General features: G+C 41.9%; 1 protein-coding gene and 1 long non-coding RNA gene across 3 annotated transcripts in view; one reads left to right on the forward strand and one right to left on the reverse strand.

Annotated features, from left to right (window-relative positions):
• Window positions 1-19,614, forward strand: part of LOC104005982 (uncharacterized) — a 164,319-nt gene that overhangs the window by 114,870 nt on the left and 29,835 nt on the right. Inside the window, exons 4-5 of the long non-coding RNA XR_001716752.4 lie at window positions 3,009-3,408; window positions 5,025-5,078. This is a non-coding gene — a long non-coding RNA (uncharacterized LOC104005982). The remainder of the gene's footprint in view (window positions 1-3,008; window positions 3,409-5,024; window positions 5,079-19,614) is intronic.
• CLNK (cytokine dependent hematopoietic cell linker) overlaps window positions 1-19,614 on the reverse strand; it is a 264,742-nt gene that overhangs the window by 85,193 nt on the left and 159,935 nt on the right. For both annotated transcript variants that reach the window (XM_520687.9, XM_009447358.4), the window contains exons 4-5: window positions 17,982-18,010; window positions 4,799-4,836 (exon numbers count right to left, since the gene is read on the reverse strand). In XM_520687.9, the coding sequence (XP_520687.3) occupies window positions 4,799-4,836; window positions 17,982-18,010 (67 nt within the window). The remainder of the gene's footprint in view (window positions 1-4,798; window positions 4,837-17,981; window positions 18,011-19,614) is intronic.

Raw genomic sequence — 19,614 nt, forward strand, 5'->3', positions numbered from 1 at the left:
TTGTACACTGAAAACTGCAAAAACACTGTTGATAGTAATTTCAGAAGACCTAAATAAATGGAAAGATGACTAATGATCATGGATTGGGAGACTTAATCTTGTTAAAATAGAAATACTTTGCAAATTAACATACTGATTTATTTTGCAGAAATTGACAAGATAATCCTAAAATTCTTAAGAAAATAAGAAGAACCAAGAATAGCCAAAGCAATCTTGGGTAAAAAAAAAAAAAGATAAAGTTGGAGGACTAACACTTATTTCAAAAGTTACTACATAGATGCAGTAATCAAGACAATGTGGTATTGGTAGTAAGATAGATGTGCGGATAATTGGAATATAATTGAGAGTCCAGAAATAAACCTTCACACTGAGGGTTAATTGATTTTTAAGAAGTGTACTAAGACAATTCAATGGGTGGAAAGAATAGTCTTTTAACAGATAGTCCTAGGACAACTGGATATCCACATGCATGGCAGTGAGGCTGAACCTCTTTTTTATATCATATGCAAAAATTAAATGCAAATGGGCCTTGAATATAAATTTAACAGCTAAAACTATAAAACCCTTAAAATATTGGAGTAAATCTTCATTTCTTGGCTTAGGCAATGATTTCTTAGATAGAACAAAAAAATACAAGCAATAAAAGAAATAGATAAATTGGACTTAATTAAAATGAAAATCTTGTGTGCTTCAAAAGACCACAAAAAATAAAAAGGCAACTGTGGAATGAAGAAAATATTTGCAAATCATGTATCTGATAAGGAGCTTAAATCCAGAATATATGAAAAACTCTTACAATGCAATGATCTAAGGATAAATAACCAAATTTTAAAGTGGGAAAAGGATCTGAATGGATGTTTCTTCAAAGAAGATATGAAAATCATCAATAATCCCATGGAGAGACGCTCAATATCATTAGCCATTAGGAAAATGCAACTCAAAAGCACAATGAGATGTCAGCCATACAACACCAAGATGATTTAAAAAAAGACAGAAAATAATCAGGGCTGGCAAGAATGTGGAGAATTTGAGGATCTCATGCATTGCTGATGGGAATGTAATAGGGTACAGCTGCTGCAGAAAATGCTTTGGCAGTTCCTCAAAAGGTTAAACACAGAGCTACCATATAATCCAGCAACTCCACATTCACACAAAAACTAGCACATGTTTATAGCAGTATTTTTCTTAATAGTAAAAAAGTGGAAATAACCCAAGTATCCATGAACTACTGCATAGGTAATAAAGTGTTGTATAGTCACACAATGGAATATTATTCAGCAATGAAAAGGAATAAAGTACTGATATATGCTATAACATGGATAAGCCTTGATAATATTACGTTAAATGAAAGAAGGGAGTCATATACAAAATGGAATGTTGCATGATTCTGTTTATATGAAATGTCCAGAAGAGGAGGATCTATAGATAAAGAGTAGATTAATATTTGCCAAGGTCTGGGGGAAGGGGGAACTGGGTTTCATTTTGAGATGATAAAAATATATTGATTGGAGTGATGGTTATGCAACTCTGTGAATATACAAAAAAACCATTAAATTGTACTCATAAAATGTGTAAATTGAATGGCAGGTAGATTTTATCTCAGAAAAACCTGTTTTAAAAAGCAGAAGAGGAAGTCAGAGAAAGGAAGTAGACAAGAAAGAAAGAGATCTGGCAGAAGGACAATTTAGAGAGAGTCCAAGAGTAGAAGGATTTGACAACAGCCAGCCAGCAGGGACATGGGGACCACAGTCCTACAACAGAAAGGAACTGGATTCTATGAAACAACCCGAAAGAATCTGGAAGCAAGTTCCTCTTCAGAGCCCCTGGAGGAGAATGCAGCCCTGCCAGCATGTTGCTTTCAGTCCTGTGAGACCCAGAACAGGGGAACTAGTTGAGCCATGCTGTGCCCAGACTTCTGATTGCATCCACTGTGCGATAATAAATGGTCAAGCTGCCAAATCTGTGGGGATGTGACATGACAGCAATGGAAAACAAATGCAATTATTTGGGTCTTTACCGTGAAGGGTGGGGCCTCAAGAAGTGACACCACTCTCTGTATATTGTCTTAAAATGTGACGCTATCACAGTAAAAGCAACTGCAATGTGAAATTTTGTGCTAAAGCTGACACCATCATTTTTGAAATTCTAGTTCATTCGATCAGGTTTAGGTGTGAGAATTTAGGTAAAATGTATAGTCAAGAAAATTCTGTGGGTTCATATCCCCCCAGCCGCCCCCTCCCCAAGTGAATTGGCCAAGACTGCCTTTTTTTTTTTTTTGTGGTCATTTTTCCATTCCTGAAATGGAACCAGGAGACCAGGTTACAGACCATTGGTACTGCACAACATTTGAGGGTGGGGTTCTTATCTGATAGGATTAGTGTTCTTATAAGAAGAGACACCAGAGAGTTCTCTCACTCTCTTTCTCTGGGTTTCTCCCTCTCTCTCCCCACCCGTCCCCAAATGCATACACTGAGGAAAGGCCATGTGAGCACACAGGGAGAGGGTAGTCATTTGCATCCCAAGGGGATAGTTCTCGCCAACCCTACTGGCACTTTGATCTTGGACTTCTGGTCTTCAGAGTCATGAGAAAATAAACCTCTGTTGTTTGAGCCATCCAGTTTATGGCATATTGTTATGGCAACACTAGAAGACTAACACAGGCACCTATCAAAGGCTCTGGGTCTGAACACTAGACTGGCAGGAATGGACACCAGTCTGCAACAGATGCACTCACACACAATGGTGATTATAGGAATTCTGGAATGTGCTCCTCCGCATTAAAATCTGCAGCCGGCATCATGTTATGTGTAAGCACAGACATGACTCTTGATCTTGCATTCTTGGGAAGGTTACTTAAGCTCCCTGACTGATATGTTCAATCTGTAAATTGGAGATGACTAAACCCACCTTATCTTGTTGTTGTTAATTGAGAAAATGTATCTCAAGTCTCTACTTTGGTATCTATTCCACAGCAGGAACTCAGTACCTGTTGGATCTTTTTTCTCTAGGTGATGTGCTGAGCCATAGGTAGAGCTCAGTACCCAGGACAAAGCAAAGCAAAGCTGCTAGTATGTGTACTCCAGGAAGTTTCACCATTGACACAGTAAAGGGAGAGAAGGTGTCTCGGTTCTGGAACTGTACAGCCAGTGAGCTCTGAGCTGGAGCTCGGGCAGGAGAATCCTTTGGGGATTTGACAGATGGGTATTTGTGCAAAGGTGCCATTTACATACTGTTACGGCCATCACCAAGGCCCTCTAGGGCATAGCCTCTTGGGGGAAGTCTTGGACCTGCTGGAAGAACTGGGATGTGAGCCTGAACCCATTTTCCAACTTTCCACCCAATACCTTTGCTAGACTTGGTAGAGTCAGGACATGATAAGAAGTCTGGGAAGAACAACCATCACTCCAGGTAAGAAGAAACTTTTGCCCCCAGGAGTAAATGTAAGTGTTTTGGTGTACTTCTTTAGAGAGAGAGAGAGGAAGAGAGAGAAAGAGACATTTGTTTTAAATATAGAGTTATATCTATTTACCTATTAATGTATTATCTATTTTCTAACAATTTCAAGGAGTCTTAACTAGAGGTTCAATATTCTTTACCCATGAACCTTTTAATTTTTACAATTTTTGTGTGTGCATGTGTGTGTATGTGTATGTGTGTTTGTATGTTTCTGGGTAAGGGTCCATAAGCTTTAGTTAGATTCTTAAAGAGCTACTTCAAACAGTAAAGAGTCAATGAGTTTATGAACAGAATCAATCAGTCAATCAATCAATCATACATCTGCCTATCTAATCTATAGATATGCAAGTGAAAACTATTTAAATTATATACCTATACATTTGCTTGTAATAAAATATATTGAATTAATGTTATAAATTTTAATCTTTTTCTCTAGTTGTTAAAATTATTTGTAAATATTGCAAATGATTTCATAAAATGGATGTATCAAGATGCAGTTACTTTTGTATTACTGAATACTTAGCATAATTCAAATGTGCTGCCATTTAAAATATATTATAAAATCTGTGAATATGTTTAAGTATCAGTACATATTTTAGATTAGCTTTTTAAACTCCCAAGAATGGAATTATTGGGCTAAAAATGGGTATTTTAATGTTGCTTACTTGATATTATGAAATTGCTCTCTGGAAAGTTTATTTCAATTTAAAATTTTACTATGAGTGTTAGGAAGTGTGCTTCTCATAACGCACTTGCCGGCACAGTGTGTTGGTATTTTCACTTTATTCAGCCTTCACGATGACCATGTTAATTAATTTTTATTTCCATTTTATAGCTGAGGAATTGGAATATAGTTTTATACCCAAGAATTAAAATGCAGTTTTTCTTGCCAGGAAAGTATGCCACTTGGAAAAGTATTTTTTGTTGTTGTTGTTGCTGTTACTTTTTTTTTTGAGACAGAGTTTCGCTCTTGTCGCCCAGGCTGAAGTGCAATGGTGCTATCTCGGCTCACTGCAGCCTCTGCCTCCTGGGTTCAAGCGATTCTCCTGCCTCAGCCTCGTGAGTAGCTGGGATTACAGGCTCACATCACCATGCCTGGCTAATTTTTTGTATTTTTAGTAGAAACGGGGTTTCCTCATGTTAGCCAGGTTGGTCTTGAACTCCTGGCCTCAGGTGATCTGCCCGCCTTGGCCTCCCAAAGTGCTGGGATTACAGGTGTGAACCACTGCACGCAGCCTGTTGCTGTTGATTTTTAAACATTTTACCCAGTATCTTGAATCAAATTCACCTGCTTTGCAATATTAAAGACGTATAAAATAGATAAGGGAAGCAGCTGACTTACCCAGTCTAGAAGAGGCTTGTTCATCCTCTGGTACTGGCCTGCCAACACAAACAGACCGAGTGTTATTTTAATCACTGTGGTAGCTCCAAACATCAAAAAGACTGGGCCCTTGTTTTTCTCCAGAAATCTTTTGTCAGTTTTAATTAACTTATCTTGATTGTGATTTTTCAAAACTAAAGTGCATTTTTCTTTATTTCCCATTCTACCTATTGCTCTTGCAAAACAGGACAAAGAAACAGGAGAAAAGGAAACAGAATTCAAATCAAACAGTGACTTGGAGGTAAGAAACTTTATCTCTACTGTAGCAGGTCAAAATTCCCGTTGCTAGAGAAACATAATATGAGAAGATCTCTCACAGCAATTGCTCCCGAAGTCTTGAGTCAGCAGCAGCTCAGCTAATGATGAGGTTTATTTTCCCTTCTCTTCCCCCACAAGGCACAGCATGTTGCAATTGCAATAATCTGTCCATACATCTGTCTCCTGAATAGACTATAAGTATTTTGAGGACAGAAGTCATAGCTATTCATTCATCTATTTCTAGCACCTGGCATAAGACCCCGTATTGAACAATTGAGTTATGGACCAGGTGTTTGTTGAATGAAAACACAGCAGTTGCCTTTTCTCAGCACTCAACACTCTTATTTGGGCTTGTTTTATGAAAGATTGCCTGGGGTCATTGAGCCCACTCAGTATTCTATGTTTAAAATTTTACCCTCAGATTATGCAAAATCACTGCAGATTTTTTCATTCTTCATAAACTTTATTTTCCTAAATTGTATTGTAGTTTCCTGCTATTAGCCTGCATCAGGGAGCATTTGAAACAATTTTTTTAAAATTTCCTTTTTTAAATTAAATTCTCTTTATTAGCACATATGTGAGAAGTTTCAGGTCTCAGGAGCAGAAGCTGCATGCTTCCTAGCAACTGGTTTGCTTTGATTTAAGGATATTTCCCTTCTTCCTTTGGCTGCCAAGAAATTCAGGATAAATTTCTGAATTTCATCTAAGTATTGTGGAGGACCACGATGTGATAAGCATTTCTACTTCTTGCTCTGGCTTTATTATTTTTCCGTTTTGTTTTGTTTTGTTTTGTTTTTTCTTGTTTTTTTGAGACACAGTCTCGTTCTGTCACCCAGGCTGGAGTGCAGTGGTGCAATCTCAGCTTACTGCAACCTCCACCTCCCGGGTTCAAGTGATTCTCGTGCCTCAGCCTCCCGAGTGGCTGGGATTACAGGAGCACACCACCATGCCCAGCTAATTTTTTGTATTTTTAGTAGAAATGGGTTTCACTATGTTGGCCAGGCTACTCTCGAACTCCTGACCTCAAATGATCCGCCTACCTTGGCCTCACAAAGTGCTGGGATTGCAGGTATGAGCCATGGCACCTGGCCTTTTATTTTCTTAAACATTAGTTATTTCACTCTGAATTCCCTTATCTTACCAAAATATGAAATAAAGAGTTGTTAATTGTATCAGCATGCCCAAATCTTTTCTAAGGTGTAATGTACAAATTAATGCAAATTTGGCTCAGTGGAAACACAGTTCTCTGGAATTTGCCTAGGACCAGAACATATGGGAAGTGTTAATGAAACAGAGCTAATCTCCTTGAAATAATGAGCTGGGAGGAACAGAATCCTGCCTACACCTGCCCCCGGTCCCAGCCCATCCTTGTGGTTGGATAGCAGCTCTAGGGCACTGATGACACCTTCCTGACCCAGAACAATTACATCCCCACTGAGATCCCTGGTAGAGAAACCAACACGTTTTCCAGCCCTTTAGAGCAGCAATTTGTACTCTCTCATGAGTCGAGTTAAATTAATAAGGTCACCCATTAAAGACCAGCTGGCCCGGAAGGAGCAAATGAGCTCAGAATTATTGGGGATCTGCTCTGGCCCTCGTTATCGAGGAAAACAACTCCACTGTCTAATTCAGGGTTCAATATAATTTCATTTTAGAAAATTGGCCTCAAGGAGTGCGGTCATGATACTGACATCTTCTTGGGGAGCTGCGGGGTCTCCTTTCTCACCAGAGGCGAGCGTTCCAGCCTGAGACTCTCCCAGATTCCCCAAATACGCTTCATGCCCCTTCTGTGTCTGTGGGTGCAGACCCTGCCTGGAGCCTCTTCTCCCTCTCACCTCCCCTTTGCTTCCCAAATGCTCATCATCCTTTCAGATCCCATTTCTCTGCTTTTCTCTCTGACTACTCCAGGCCACATCAATCTCGCTGAATTGTTAACACATGTGGTTTCTGTCTCACTCACCATGACATTTAAATACGAATAGGCAGGATCTGATTACTTTTTTGTTGTGTGTTCTTTAGGGAAGGAATTGCCTTTTATCTCTCAGTCTCCTAGAGTACCTATCTGTGTCATCAGTGCAGAGTTTTGGAAAATGCAATTTTAAAGCCTGATCCTAACACCGTGCATCAGTTCATGTCACTCATGGCCCATGTCATACAGACTAGGTGCCCTGTGTGGCCCCCAGAGCTCAGCACAACCTGCCCCACCCTGCTCTCTGACCTCATCCCTTTTCAGCCTCTTCTCTCCTGGACCAAACTGTAGTCAGGCTACCTTGAACTCTCTTCTCTGTGAGGCCCTACCTTGTGGGATTCCACATTCATTTCTGCATTGTCCAATTTTTGCAAGACTCCTGCTAAGTCAGTTTAGCCAGAATCTCCCATTCTCCATGTCTGATCAGCCTCCATATCTCATCCAATCAGGGCCCTCCTCTGCCACCTTCCTCTGGTGATGTCTGATCACCCTGGTCTGCCTTCCGCAAGAACCTTTTCAGGTCAGTTTAGCCAGAAACCACCTCTGCCCCCGCCCTTTCCCTTACCCCTGAGGTTTCCTCTTTGTAATTTTCCTTTCCCAGACCCTCACGCCGCTCCCTTCAAGGGAGGAGACCACCCCTCATATTGTCTTATGCCCAATTTCTGCCTCCAAAGAAAGAAGTAAAAACTAAAAGGCAGAAATGAAATCCACAGGCAGACAGCGTGGCGTTGCACCCTGGACCTGGTTAAACATTGACCCCTCACCTAACCGCTTATGTTATCTATAGATTCCAGACATTGTATGGAAAAGCATTGTGAAAATCCCTGTCCTGTTCTGTTCCGTTCTGATTACTGGTGCATGCAGCCCCCAGTCATGTACCCCCTGCTTGCTCAGTCAATCATGACCCTCTCACGCGGACCCCCTTAGAGTTGTAAGCCCTTAAAAGGGACAGGAATTGCTCACTTGGGGAGCTCGGTTGTTGGAGACGTGAGTCTTGCTAAAGCTCCTGGCAGAATAGAGCCCTTCCTTCTTTAACTCGGTATCTGAGGGGTTTTGTCTGCGGCTTGTCCTGCTACACCTTGGCTATAAATTTCCACTTGTCCGTATTGTATTCTGAGTTGAGCCCAGTCTCTCCCGTACTGCACTCATTGTGGTAATCCCGTACCTATCTCCATTGTCTGGAATAAAGCCTGTCTCAGCATTCTGCAATAAGAATCATGAAACTCTTCCTTTACCTCTTTCTCACCTCCGACTTCAGCTGCTTCAGCCAGCCTCTCCTTGAGTCTGCCAGCACACCCAGCTCACGCTACTTCAGGAGCTTGCACACACCATCCCTCTGTCTAGAGCCCTCTTTTCTTGGCTCTGCCCATGCCTGGATCTTTGTCCACCATCCAACTGTGTCTGAAATGTCATCTCCCCTGGAGGGGTCTTCCCTGACTACCGGTGTCAAGCAAAAATTAAAGAGCACCTCTCCAGCGCTGTTCCTCACCACTCCTGGCACCTGGTATGGCAGTGAGAATGCTGCACACACGTGCGCACCAGGCCTGTCTCCTTTCCCTGTGGTGCTTGGATGGCGTACATATCTCTCCTTCCCCTGCACTGGGCAGGTGGGTGGGCATGGCATGGATCTCCCAGCCCTGGGGCGTTGGCTGTGATGGACTCTAGGTTGCCCTACTTGACCTTCTATGCTCTTGTTCTTGCCTTGGTAGCTGGGCAGAGACCCCAAGGCCCATGGGGATGATGGAAGCTGTTGGGTAAAAGGGAAGTGAATCACAATGACTGTTTGGAAAAAGCCTTCCTTTGATCCACATTGGATTGTGATGTGAGGAACAAATAAACCTTTATTATATTCCACTAACATTTGTAGTTTATTCATTATAGATGGTAGTCCTCCCTGATTAAGACTTTTTTTTTATGTTTCTCCATAGCATCTAGGAACAAAGCCAACCAATAAATAATCTAGTTATAGACCGTGGTACCTGCCTCCCCCCAGGCAGTGGCAAGACGTCAGGCTCCTGATAGCTCCCGCAACCCACGTGTAGCAGAGATGGGCATAGGGTGAATGCACAATCAATCAATAGTCAGTTGTCAAATACAGCATGTGGTACAGCAGGAACATGTCAGAACCGGGAAGCAGCGATAGAACCTTCCTCCTCCCTCACTGAGTGAACAGAGCTTTACACTTCCCCCATGGACCCAGATCCCCACCAAAGTGGCTCACCCAAACCCTTCCAGGTCTTCGCGTCTTCCTGGACCTGAAAGACAGATTGGCTTCCTAGGGCCATTTTCTAAAAAGAGAAAGGGAGTTGCTCAATAGATTTCACATCTGCATCCCAGGAGAGTTATGGTCGTGTTGCATGGATGTGTGGAGGGTCATCCATCACCCACAGACACCAGAGAGCTCCAGAGAACAACTGACTTCTGTGTTTCCCTCAAGGAAACATCTTTTTGCAAGAAACAATGTCCCTTTGAAAGTTACTTTTAGGAGGGAAGTGAAGATGGATATACGCAGTGTAAAGCCCAGGAGAGCCTCCTGATAGGCAGAAGGCAATTACTCCAGCCCTGTGGCTGTCCCTTGAACAGCTCTTCTCATGTCTGCAGAGGTCCAGCCAAGGATGACAGAGGTGCTTGGCCAATACCTGTCCAACTGAGGTCCCCTGACCATTTGCATCAAACTCACCTTGGGAGCTGAAAAAAGGAAATAAGGCAAAACCTGAGCCCCAGAGCAAACCAATTGAATCAGTCTGCTTTTTTCCTCCAGCTCCTCTGGTGACATTTATTCACCTTGAAGTTTTAGAACCGCTAAGTTAGAAGCTCCAGTTCCCTTCCGAAGGAAGACAGGCCATTAGGTGAATAGAGACTCTCAGATTATTTTCATTTGGAAACACTTCTGGGAGCTCAAATCTCTGGAGGTGCAGGGCCGGTGCCTTCATCTATGCCCCCATTTAGGGGCTTTGCAGGGACAGGGTAGCTGGTGGACCTTCAAATGCTGTTGCCATGGGATATTCACATTCAAAGGAAATCCTGAACTGGAAGAATTCCCAGTGGGTCCCATGGTGAGAATATGCTCATCTTTCATGAGAAGAGAAATAAAAATAGGAAGCCTGCAGAGGTTTAGCACTTTCTATTTCCCTAGGAAAGCAAGTCAGTTAGCAGGTTGCTTAGACATTCTCAAGCCAGACAGGTTCCCCAAGCAAAACCAGCTTCTGGTTTCATTTCAGTTTCAAGAGAAGACTCAGGGGAGTGGAGAAGGAGAGGAGAGGTGTGGCAAAGATAAGGGTTGGCTCCAAATCTGCAGGTTGCCAGCTGTACTTAAGAATATGTGTTGAAAATTGAGGGGTCTGTGAGTCCTGGCCACCTGTCACTAACTACTCTGTGGCAGAGAGAGTTGTGTGTCTCCCCATACCTATTTTCTCTGTCTTCTCAGGTACCAGAACCGCTTGCTGTTTAGCTGGGCACGTGGTCGGAGCTACATGTCTTCCTTGTAGCTATGCATGGCCATAAGTCCAAGCTTTGGTCAATGGAATCTAGGTGGAAAATCAAGTCAGAATTTCCAGGATACTTCCTGAAGTTGTTACGCACTTTTTATTTCTCCTTTTTGTTTTCTTTCTCCATCCTGTTGCCTGGAGTACAGACATCACGATTTCAGGCTGTAAGATTAAGGCCAGTACAAGGGAGGGAGCAAGAAGGCGGGAAGAACAGGGTCTCTGAGGACTTTCAGGAGCAGAGCTGCCAAAGAGCCTTGGACTGCTTACCTTGGGACTTGACTTACATAAGAAAAAAATAAATAAATAAACGTCTATCGTGTTTAAGCCCCATTTTTAAAAATGCCTTGCAGCCTTTGATGTTTTATCTCCTTATGGAGGTTAGTGTTTGGCAGTAACATAGCAGAGCAGCTGATCAAAGGCACGAGGAAGGCAACATGTATTTCATGGGAGCTGAGTCGAGAAGTTTTAGGTTTAAATCCTGGCCCTGTCACTCTTGAGCCATGTGACCTCAGGCAAACCCAGTTACTTACAAGCCTCAGTTAACTAGGGTTAACTTGTAGAACGGGAATAATACTACCTACCCCCAAATGGCTGTTGAGAAGTTTTGGTCCATGGAATTTTGGTGGGAAATCAACTCATAATTCCCAGAGGATAACTTCTTGGCTCAGCGCCCAGTAACAAGATGCTGTGTTGTGTGTTTTTCTTTTCAAGTTTAACGTCACAGCCAAATCCTTCTCACTCAACCCAGGTCGTTAGCACTGCTTTCAGATCTATATTGAGAACTTGTTCTTTTTTTTAGTGCTCATTTTTAAGCAAAATGTGTGGCTTTTTCAGCATTCAACTCTGTTGATATCCACCTGCTGATTCTTCACAAGGGTTCTTCAAGCTGGGATCCCCTTCAGCCGTGAGGCACAGGGATTCGGTGGACACCATCTTCTGGGTGTCCCCTTATCATAAGATTTAAAAAAATCCTGAGGCCAAAATCATTTGGCACATAACACCAACAAATGCACTGTTATGGGTTTGAGTTCTACTTTGCTGATGTCTTTCCAAACTTTCTGACTTCTCTTGGACTTGGCTTACCTTAGCTTTTTTTTTTTTTTTTTTTTTTTTTTTTTTTTTTTTGAGATGGAGTTTTGCTCTGTCACCCAGGCTGGAGTGCAGTGGCACAATCTTGGTTCACTGCAACCTCTGCCTCCTGAGTTCAAGTGATTCTCCTGCCTCTCAGCCTCCTGAGTAGCATCACCACATCTGGCTAATTTTTGTATTTTTAGTAAAGATGGGATTTTACCATGTTGGCCAGGCTGGTCTTGAACTGCTAACTTCAAGTAATCCACCTGCCTCAGCCTCCCAAAGTGCTGGCATTACAGGTGTGTGCCACCATGCCCAGCCAGTTTACCTTATCTATACAGTGAGAATAATAAGATCAGCACTGTGAAGCTAAATTAGATAAGTTTATAAAGTGCCAGGCACAAACTGGTGACTCCATGTATGTGGATGTCTTTCCTTTTTCCTCATCCTCAGGTCCTAAGACTTGGTGGTGATGTAAGAGAACCAGGGTTCAAACTCTGGGGTCTGGATTGACAGCCCCATGCACTTTCTTTTCTCTATACTGTGCTGCCTTTCACAGTTTTTGTCTTTTAGGAACCATACAGTATTTGGGGAAAGAGAGCGTCAAGCTGATTTTACCCCAGTGTAATGAGAAATAGGGTAGTCCACGCCCTTTCCCCTGGCAGGTTCCAAACTTCAGAACATCTTCAGTTTGGCATCGATCTATATCTGTGGGGAAAGGGAGAAATCTACTTTCTTGCATTCCTTTTCACCATCTCTGAGTAAAGTATTATGAGAGTAAATGAGTTTTTGACTATATGGCTTATAATTGGGAAGAAGAAGAAAAGAGGAAGGAAGAGGGGAATGAGAGAGAGAGAGATAGAGATAGAAAAAAAAATATATATATACACATTTACATGCCATATAACCATATTTTGGTCAATGATGGATCACATATATGACCGTGGTCTCATAAGAATATAATGGAGCAGAAAAATTCCTATTACTGTTATAGGAGTTATTAATAAATTATTTTAGGCAAATGGAGAGGAAAAGGGGTCCTTGGAAAGTTTTTGTTTCTTTTAAAGCAGCTCCAGAAATGCTTCTTGTCTAGCAGGAAAGCCTGGGCTCTTAGAGCCAGCTAGCAAACTTTGATATGGAAATGCCAGCCATTAGAAACTGGTTCCACCCAAACTTGGTGATTCCCGCCCTGTTCTTCTTGCCCTTGTCCCCACATGTGCCTGGCAACATGGCCACCCCCACATATCCCCACCTGTGTAGAACATCATGGTGCCTTGCATTTGCATATTAAAAGGCTAGGGTAGGAGGTCCAGTTTTATTCACGGGCTACATGAATGACATGCCTGGTCAAACCAATCCCCTAAACCCTATGCAAATCAGGCACCACCTCCTCCAGCCTCCTCCTGTAAGCAACCACTTTTCTGCCACACAGGGGTTTTGTCTTTGTTCAAATCCCCCTCCATCTCTGTACGGGGGAGCTGTTTTCTTCTTCCTTCTTTCTTGCCTATTAAACTCTCTACTGCTTAAAACCACTCCACATGTGTCCATGTTGTTTTATCCAGTTCAGCACAAGACTAAGGACCCTGGTGTTCCTCCACTGATCGGATCCATATCATTACCTAATGACGTTGTAGCCATTATAACATCATAGCACAATGCATGACTCATGTGCTTGTGGCGGTGACATTGGTGTAAACAAGCTCACTGTGCTGCCAGTCATATGAAAGTCTAGCACATACAATTATGTACAGTACATAATACTTCTTAATGATAAAATAACTATAACACTGGTTTGAGTGTTTACTATATCATACTTTTTATTGTTATTTTAAAGCATCCTTCTACTTATCAGAAAAAGTTAATTGTAAAACAGTCTCAGGCAGGCCCTTTCGGAGGGATTCCAGAAGAAGTAATTGTTATCCTAGGAGATGACAGCTCCATACGTGTCATTGCCCCTGAAGACCTTCTAGTAGGACAAGATGTGGAGGCGGAATGCAGTGATATTGATGATCCTGATGCTCTGCAGGTCTAGGCTAATGTGTGCATTTGTGTCTTAGTTTTTGGCAAAAACATTTAAAAAGTAAAAAAAAATAAAATTTAAAAATTAAAAAATTAAAAATAGAAAAAATCCTTCTGGAATAAGGACATGAGGAAGGGAAATATTTTTGTAAAATGGTACAATGTGTTTGTGCTTAAGATAAGTCTTATTAGGAAAGAGTCAAAAAGTCAGAAAACTTTAAACATTTATAATTGTAAAAGTTATGGTAACCTAAGGTTAATTTATTATTGAAGAAAAAATATAGTTTTATCAGTTCGATGTAGCCTAAGTGTAGAGATTCTAATGTTGACGTGGGTTTACAGTGATGATCAAGCCTTTGCATTCACTCACCACTCATTCGTTAACTCATTCAGAGAAATTTCCAGTCCGCAAGCTCCCTTTATGGTAAGTGTCCTACACAGGTGTACCCCTTTTATCTTTTATGCTGTATTTCTACTGTACCTTTTCTATGTTTAGATACACAAATTCTTACCATTGTGTTACAACTGCCTACAATATTCAGCACAGCAACATCCTGTACAGGATGTTTTGTTTGTAACCTAGGTGCAATAGACCATGCTATATGGCCTAGGTAAGCAGTAGGTTACACAATCTAGTTTTGTGTAAGTACATTCTATGACGTACACACAATGTTGAAATCACCTAACGATGTATTTTTCAGAATACGTCCCCATTAGTATGTGACACATGACTGTGTATGTATATTTATGTGTATATTCATATACATATACATACACACACACATATAAAGAGAGAGGAGAGAGAGAGACTCAGTCATCTAGCTCTCTGGGCATTTCTGTTTATTCACTGGACAACAGTTCTTTGGTCTGAAGATTATGAGCTAATAATTCGAAGCCACAAGTAGTCCAAACTCACAGAAACAGCTACACAGGAAACACTTAACGGGGGGTTGAAGAACAGGCATAATGTTCTAAGTAGGTGGCCCTTGGAAGTTTACTTCTGTTCTCTAGTTCTTAATTTCCTCATATGTAAAATATAGTAATACAATCTCAGACTACCCGAGTCCCCAGGACCTTTAATTTTTTTTTTTAAATCTGTGCCTAAAGCTGGTTATATGGAGCTACCACAAATTGGTTGAATGAATGGATGGGTGAGTGGGTGAATGGTGATAGGGAAGGCAGCTGCCTCCCACCTCATTCCTTGATTGCCCTTAGAAATGCAAATGAAATAATAGAGACATTTGTTATCTAGAGAATTGAGAACAGCTTCTTGGTGGGAACAGTCTGGATAGTTTTCTTCTCTCTCTCTCTTTTTAACCAGCAATTCTAAAGAATGGCCCAGAACTACTTGAATTGGAATTATCTTGTTAAAAGTAGGGATTCCCTGGCCTTACCATTTGCCTGCCAAAGAGCGTAAACCCTAACATGGGCTAGAAAATATTCATTTTCAACTGTAGTGATTTTTAACTATTGTAATTGAATTTTGAACACAATGTTAATCCTTGAGTTTACCAATCTTGGGATGATTTGAAATCCTGGCTTGTCCCAGAGATTCAAATATCAGTTTTTTTATTTGTTTCTGTTCACGAATATTCCCAACACCTGGTGAGAGAACCAGGATGCCAGCCTCTGCTAAATTAATACAGGCATTGTAGCATCTGCAAACAGCCAGCAGGGGGCATTGGATGCTCACATATTCTATACCTGCCTGTCTCCCTCTTGTCCTAAAATCCTTATTAATTTTTCTTTTACAAGTAGGAAAAATCAACTTGGAAGACTACTTTCCTTAGAAAAACTTAAAAGTAGTATTTTCCTGGACAAGATGAAATTTCTTGTCTTTTAAATCGAATCAGCTAATATCTATCTTCATCAATGTTTTTATTATACGTGGAGGCTTAAGACAGAAGGACCCACTTTCTAAATAGGGCCATCTTTTCCAGTTTCATTCTTTATTTAGGGGAAGGAGAAAAACTCATGAGTTTATTTTATGGAAAGCATTGCACTGTTCTGTGTGTATCACCCTCCGAGAAGGTATTGACCTTGAAAGACTGTCCCAGTTTGAACATGTGTCTGTCTTCTCCAGGCTTGGAATGGTTTTCTAAAGAATATTTTTTGATAGATTGTTTTTAGTATGCAAAATCATATGCTACTGTAGAAAGTTACAAGACACAGATATGCAAAAAAGAAGGAAATAAAAATTACTATACTGTTACCACAAATAATCCAAATATACAAATATTTGATTATAGTCAAGTCACTCATACACATACACAGACACACACACAATCACACACACCACACATCATAGATATATAGCTTATAAATATACAGTCACTCCTTGTACCCTATTTTTTACCTGCTTTTTCACAAAATCACATGCTATCAACATATCCATGGCAATGAATATGCTTCAACATCATCATTTTAATGGCTTCCTAGTATTTTCTCACATGAACGCCCTCTCCTATTTTCAAATGATCCCATCGTCAAAAATCAGAAACAACTTGAAGCATCTGGGAATGTTATCAAACCACCGTCATGCGCAGTCTTTTTTGTAAATCCTCATGCATATCTTTATTAGATCAGGTCTGCTATTCTTTGGTAGACATTTGTAGTGGTTCATAAGTATGCCTAGGCTGATTCATAAGTATGCATAGGTCTGCTGGGCTGTTATTTCTTTCTCTCTCTCTCTTTTTTTTTTCTTTTTTGAGACGGAGTCTCGCTCTGTCGCCCACAGCGCCCAGGCTGGAGTGCAGTGGGGTGATCTGGGCTCCCTGCAACCTCCGCCTCCCGGGTTCAAGTGATTCTCCTGCCTCAGCCTCCCGAGTAGCTGGGACTACAGGTGCCCACCATCATGCCCAGATAATTTTAGTATTTTTAGTAGAGATAGTGTTTCACCATATTGGCCAGGCTGGTCTCAAACTCCTGACCTTGTGATCCGCCTGCCTTGGCCTCCCAAAGTGCTGGGACTACAGGCGTGAGTCACCGTGCCTGGTCTGGGCTGTTATTTTGAACAGACTGGGAATGTCATAATTTGCTGCTAAGTGTTTCTTTCCGGTAAGGTTTACGTTCGAGTGTGTATGAGCAGGCCTGGGTGACTTTATATCAATGGACTTTTGTGGGGTTTTGATTTGTTTTCTTTTTCCTGCTGGTGTCTCTAGATTGCTGTCAAGGAAACGGAGTGCCCATCTGCCCATTTCTCTGTGCCTTAACCAAGGTGGGGAGCAAGATGGGAGGAAGAGGGTACAGGTAGTTGGAGCTGGCCGCTGTATTTTACCTGTGTGCTTTATGATTCACTGGTCACCAAGCACATCAGACAAGCCACTTCATTCCCGGGTACCACCCCCTTAGAATATTCTCTTCCCTCCAGGATGCCAGTGCAGGATGGGAGGGGTGAGAGGTGCAGGTAGGTGGAGAGGTGCATTTGATACTAAAGACCCCAACACAATTTGGTATCATCTACCTTGAGAGAACACAATCTTGTTTAGGCCTGACTGGGAAGTTGAATGAAAACTTTTTCTGTAGAGGGATTAAGGCTGGGTGCTCTCTCCCTGTGTGAACTCATATTTCCCACTTTCACTTTTGCTTTTGCCCAGTTCTCCCGGCTGCTGGGTGGGACATGCTGAGTGCTGGTTATGTACTCCAACATGCTCTATAGTGAAACTTTCAAATGCCTTTGCTGATTACGTAACTCCTTATGACTCCATCGCTTCTTTGGTGTTTCCTCTGGACAATGTCTCCATTTTTCTGCCTCATTCCAGTCATTCTATCTAGACACCAGCTTTCTAGGGAAGTTCTGTGGGACTTTCCCTGAAATAATAACCCTACCCGATGAATACTACATACTTTTTCTCAAACTTTAATGGGCTCCTGTTAAGTGCGTAGTACCAGAAAATAGGCTATGAAGAGAGATACAGGAGAGGCATCAAAGGTGGCTTTTGAACCATTCATTCTTTCCACCCATGTTTTGGGGGTAACCAATTATATGGAATTTAGTTGAGTGAATATTAGTGAGTCACCATAAGACTGGCACTGAGGTAGACTTATACTCATTGCACAGATGAAGGAACTCAGGCTCAGAAAGATCTGTGCTTCATGCAAAGCTGCACAGCTAAGTAGAGAGCCAGGATTCCCATCCAGCCAGCCAGCTTCCAAAGCTTTCAAGAGTCACAGATCAGGCTGTACCCTGGGGCAACTGGAAGGAATGGCATTAATAGCTAATGTCATTTCAAATAGGCCATAGTTGTATTGAAATAAAAACAAAAAAGAATGGAAATAACAGCCCAACAGACCCATGCTGACATTCCCACCACTTAGGTGACAGAGAGCCCTGACTCACCTGTGGCACTATTGATGCGAGGCCATGACCTAGGGCAGAAAAGAGAACCAAGTTAAACGTCCATTGCTCCACCTCCACCGACCCCCTGCCGCATAGGAACAGGCAGTCATCAAACGTCATTGTACAAGTCAGCCTCTGAAGCTGCTTTATGTATGTACTATTGTAGACCTGAAGTCACATATTATTCTATTATATATAGAAATATTGTTCATATTTCTATTTTCTGGAAAATAGCATGTAGAAGAAAATAAAAATTGACACCACAGGTTATATGTTGGTTATTCTCATGTACAGAGCTGTATACGTACCTGAAGATGTATGCATACATTTAAACACATATAGGTAGTGTTAAATCAAGCTTAGCCTAAAGCTGCCTCCTTACATATTTTAAGTTCTGCCTAAAGGTTTCTCTATACATCATGAACTATAAACAGATGGTAGCCTATAGTTGTGGCAATCACCGAGTTTTGGCCAATCAAATGTAGCCAACTGTTCGAACTGTGTTCAAATCAGGCAAACGCCGAGCTGTAACCAATCCAGATGTTTCTGTACCTCACTTCCATTTTCTATATATCACTTTCCTTTTTCTGTCCATAAACCTTCTTTCACCACGTGGCTGCACCGGAGTCTCAGCCTCCTCTGGCTGGGAAGGCCACCTCATTCTCAAACCATTCATTGGCCAATTAAGCTCCTTTAAATTTCATTCAGCTGAAGTTTTTCTTTTATCAGTATAAATATAAAAGAGCCCAGCATGGTGGCACACACCTGTAGTCCCAGCTCCTCAGGTGGCTGGGGCGGGAGGATCACTTGAGCCCAGGAGTTCATGTCCAACCTGGGCAACATAGCAAGATCTCTTGAAAAAATAATAATATGAAAGAACGTGTAGGATTTTGATGTTACAAATATATTCTATATCTTCAAATGTTATTCAGAAACAAAGTATTGATTATCCACCTCAGTGGTCCTCAACCATTTTGGCATCAGGGACCAGTTTCCTGGTATTTCCACAGATGGGGGCGGGGGATGGTTTCGGGATGAAGGGAAGAAATTGTTCTACCTCAGATCATCACGCGTTGGTAGGAGTCTCACAAAGAGCGTGAACCTAGATCACTCTCATGCGCAGTTCACGGTAGGGTTTGTGCTCCTATGAGAATCTAATGCTGCTGCTGATCCGTCAGGAGGCAAAGCTCAGGCGATAATGCTTGCTTGTCCACTGCCCACCTCCTGCTGTGCAGCCCAGTTCCTAACACACCACAGACCAGTACTGGTTCGTGGCCCGGGTGTTGGGGACCCCTGATCTACATGATATTTTGAAGGGGCATTTAGGTTCTTGCTAGTCCTAACTATGTAAAATGATGCTGCCGTGTGTATTTAGCATTTTAAACCTCATCTCTGAATCTTTCTTTTTTTTTTTTTGAGACGGAGTCTCTGTCGCCAGGCTGGAGTGCAGTGGTACGATCTCTCCTCCCAGGTTCAAGCAATTCTCCTGCCTCAGCCTCCTGAGTAACTGGGATTACAGGCACGTGCCACCACACCCGGCTAATTTTTGTATTTTTAGTAGAGACAGGGTTTCACCATGTTGGCCGGGATGGTCTCGATCTCTTGACCTCATGATCCACCCGCCTCGGCCTCC

Source organism: Pan troglodytes, chromosome 3, assembly GCF_028858775.2.
Source record: "Pan troglodytes isolate AG18354 chromosome 3, NHGRI_mPanTro3-v2.0_pri, whole genome shotgun sequence".
In the NCBI taxonomy this organism is placed as follows: domain Eukaryota; kingdom Metazoa; phylum Chordata; class Mammalia; order Primates; family Hominidae; genus Pan; species Pan troglodytes.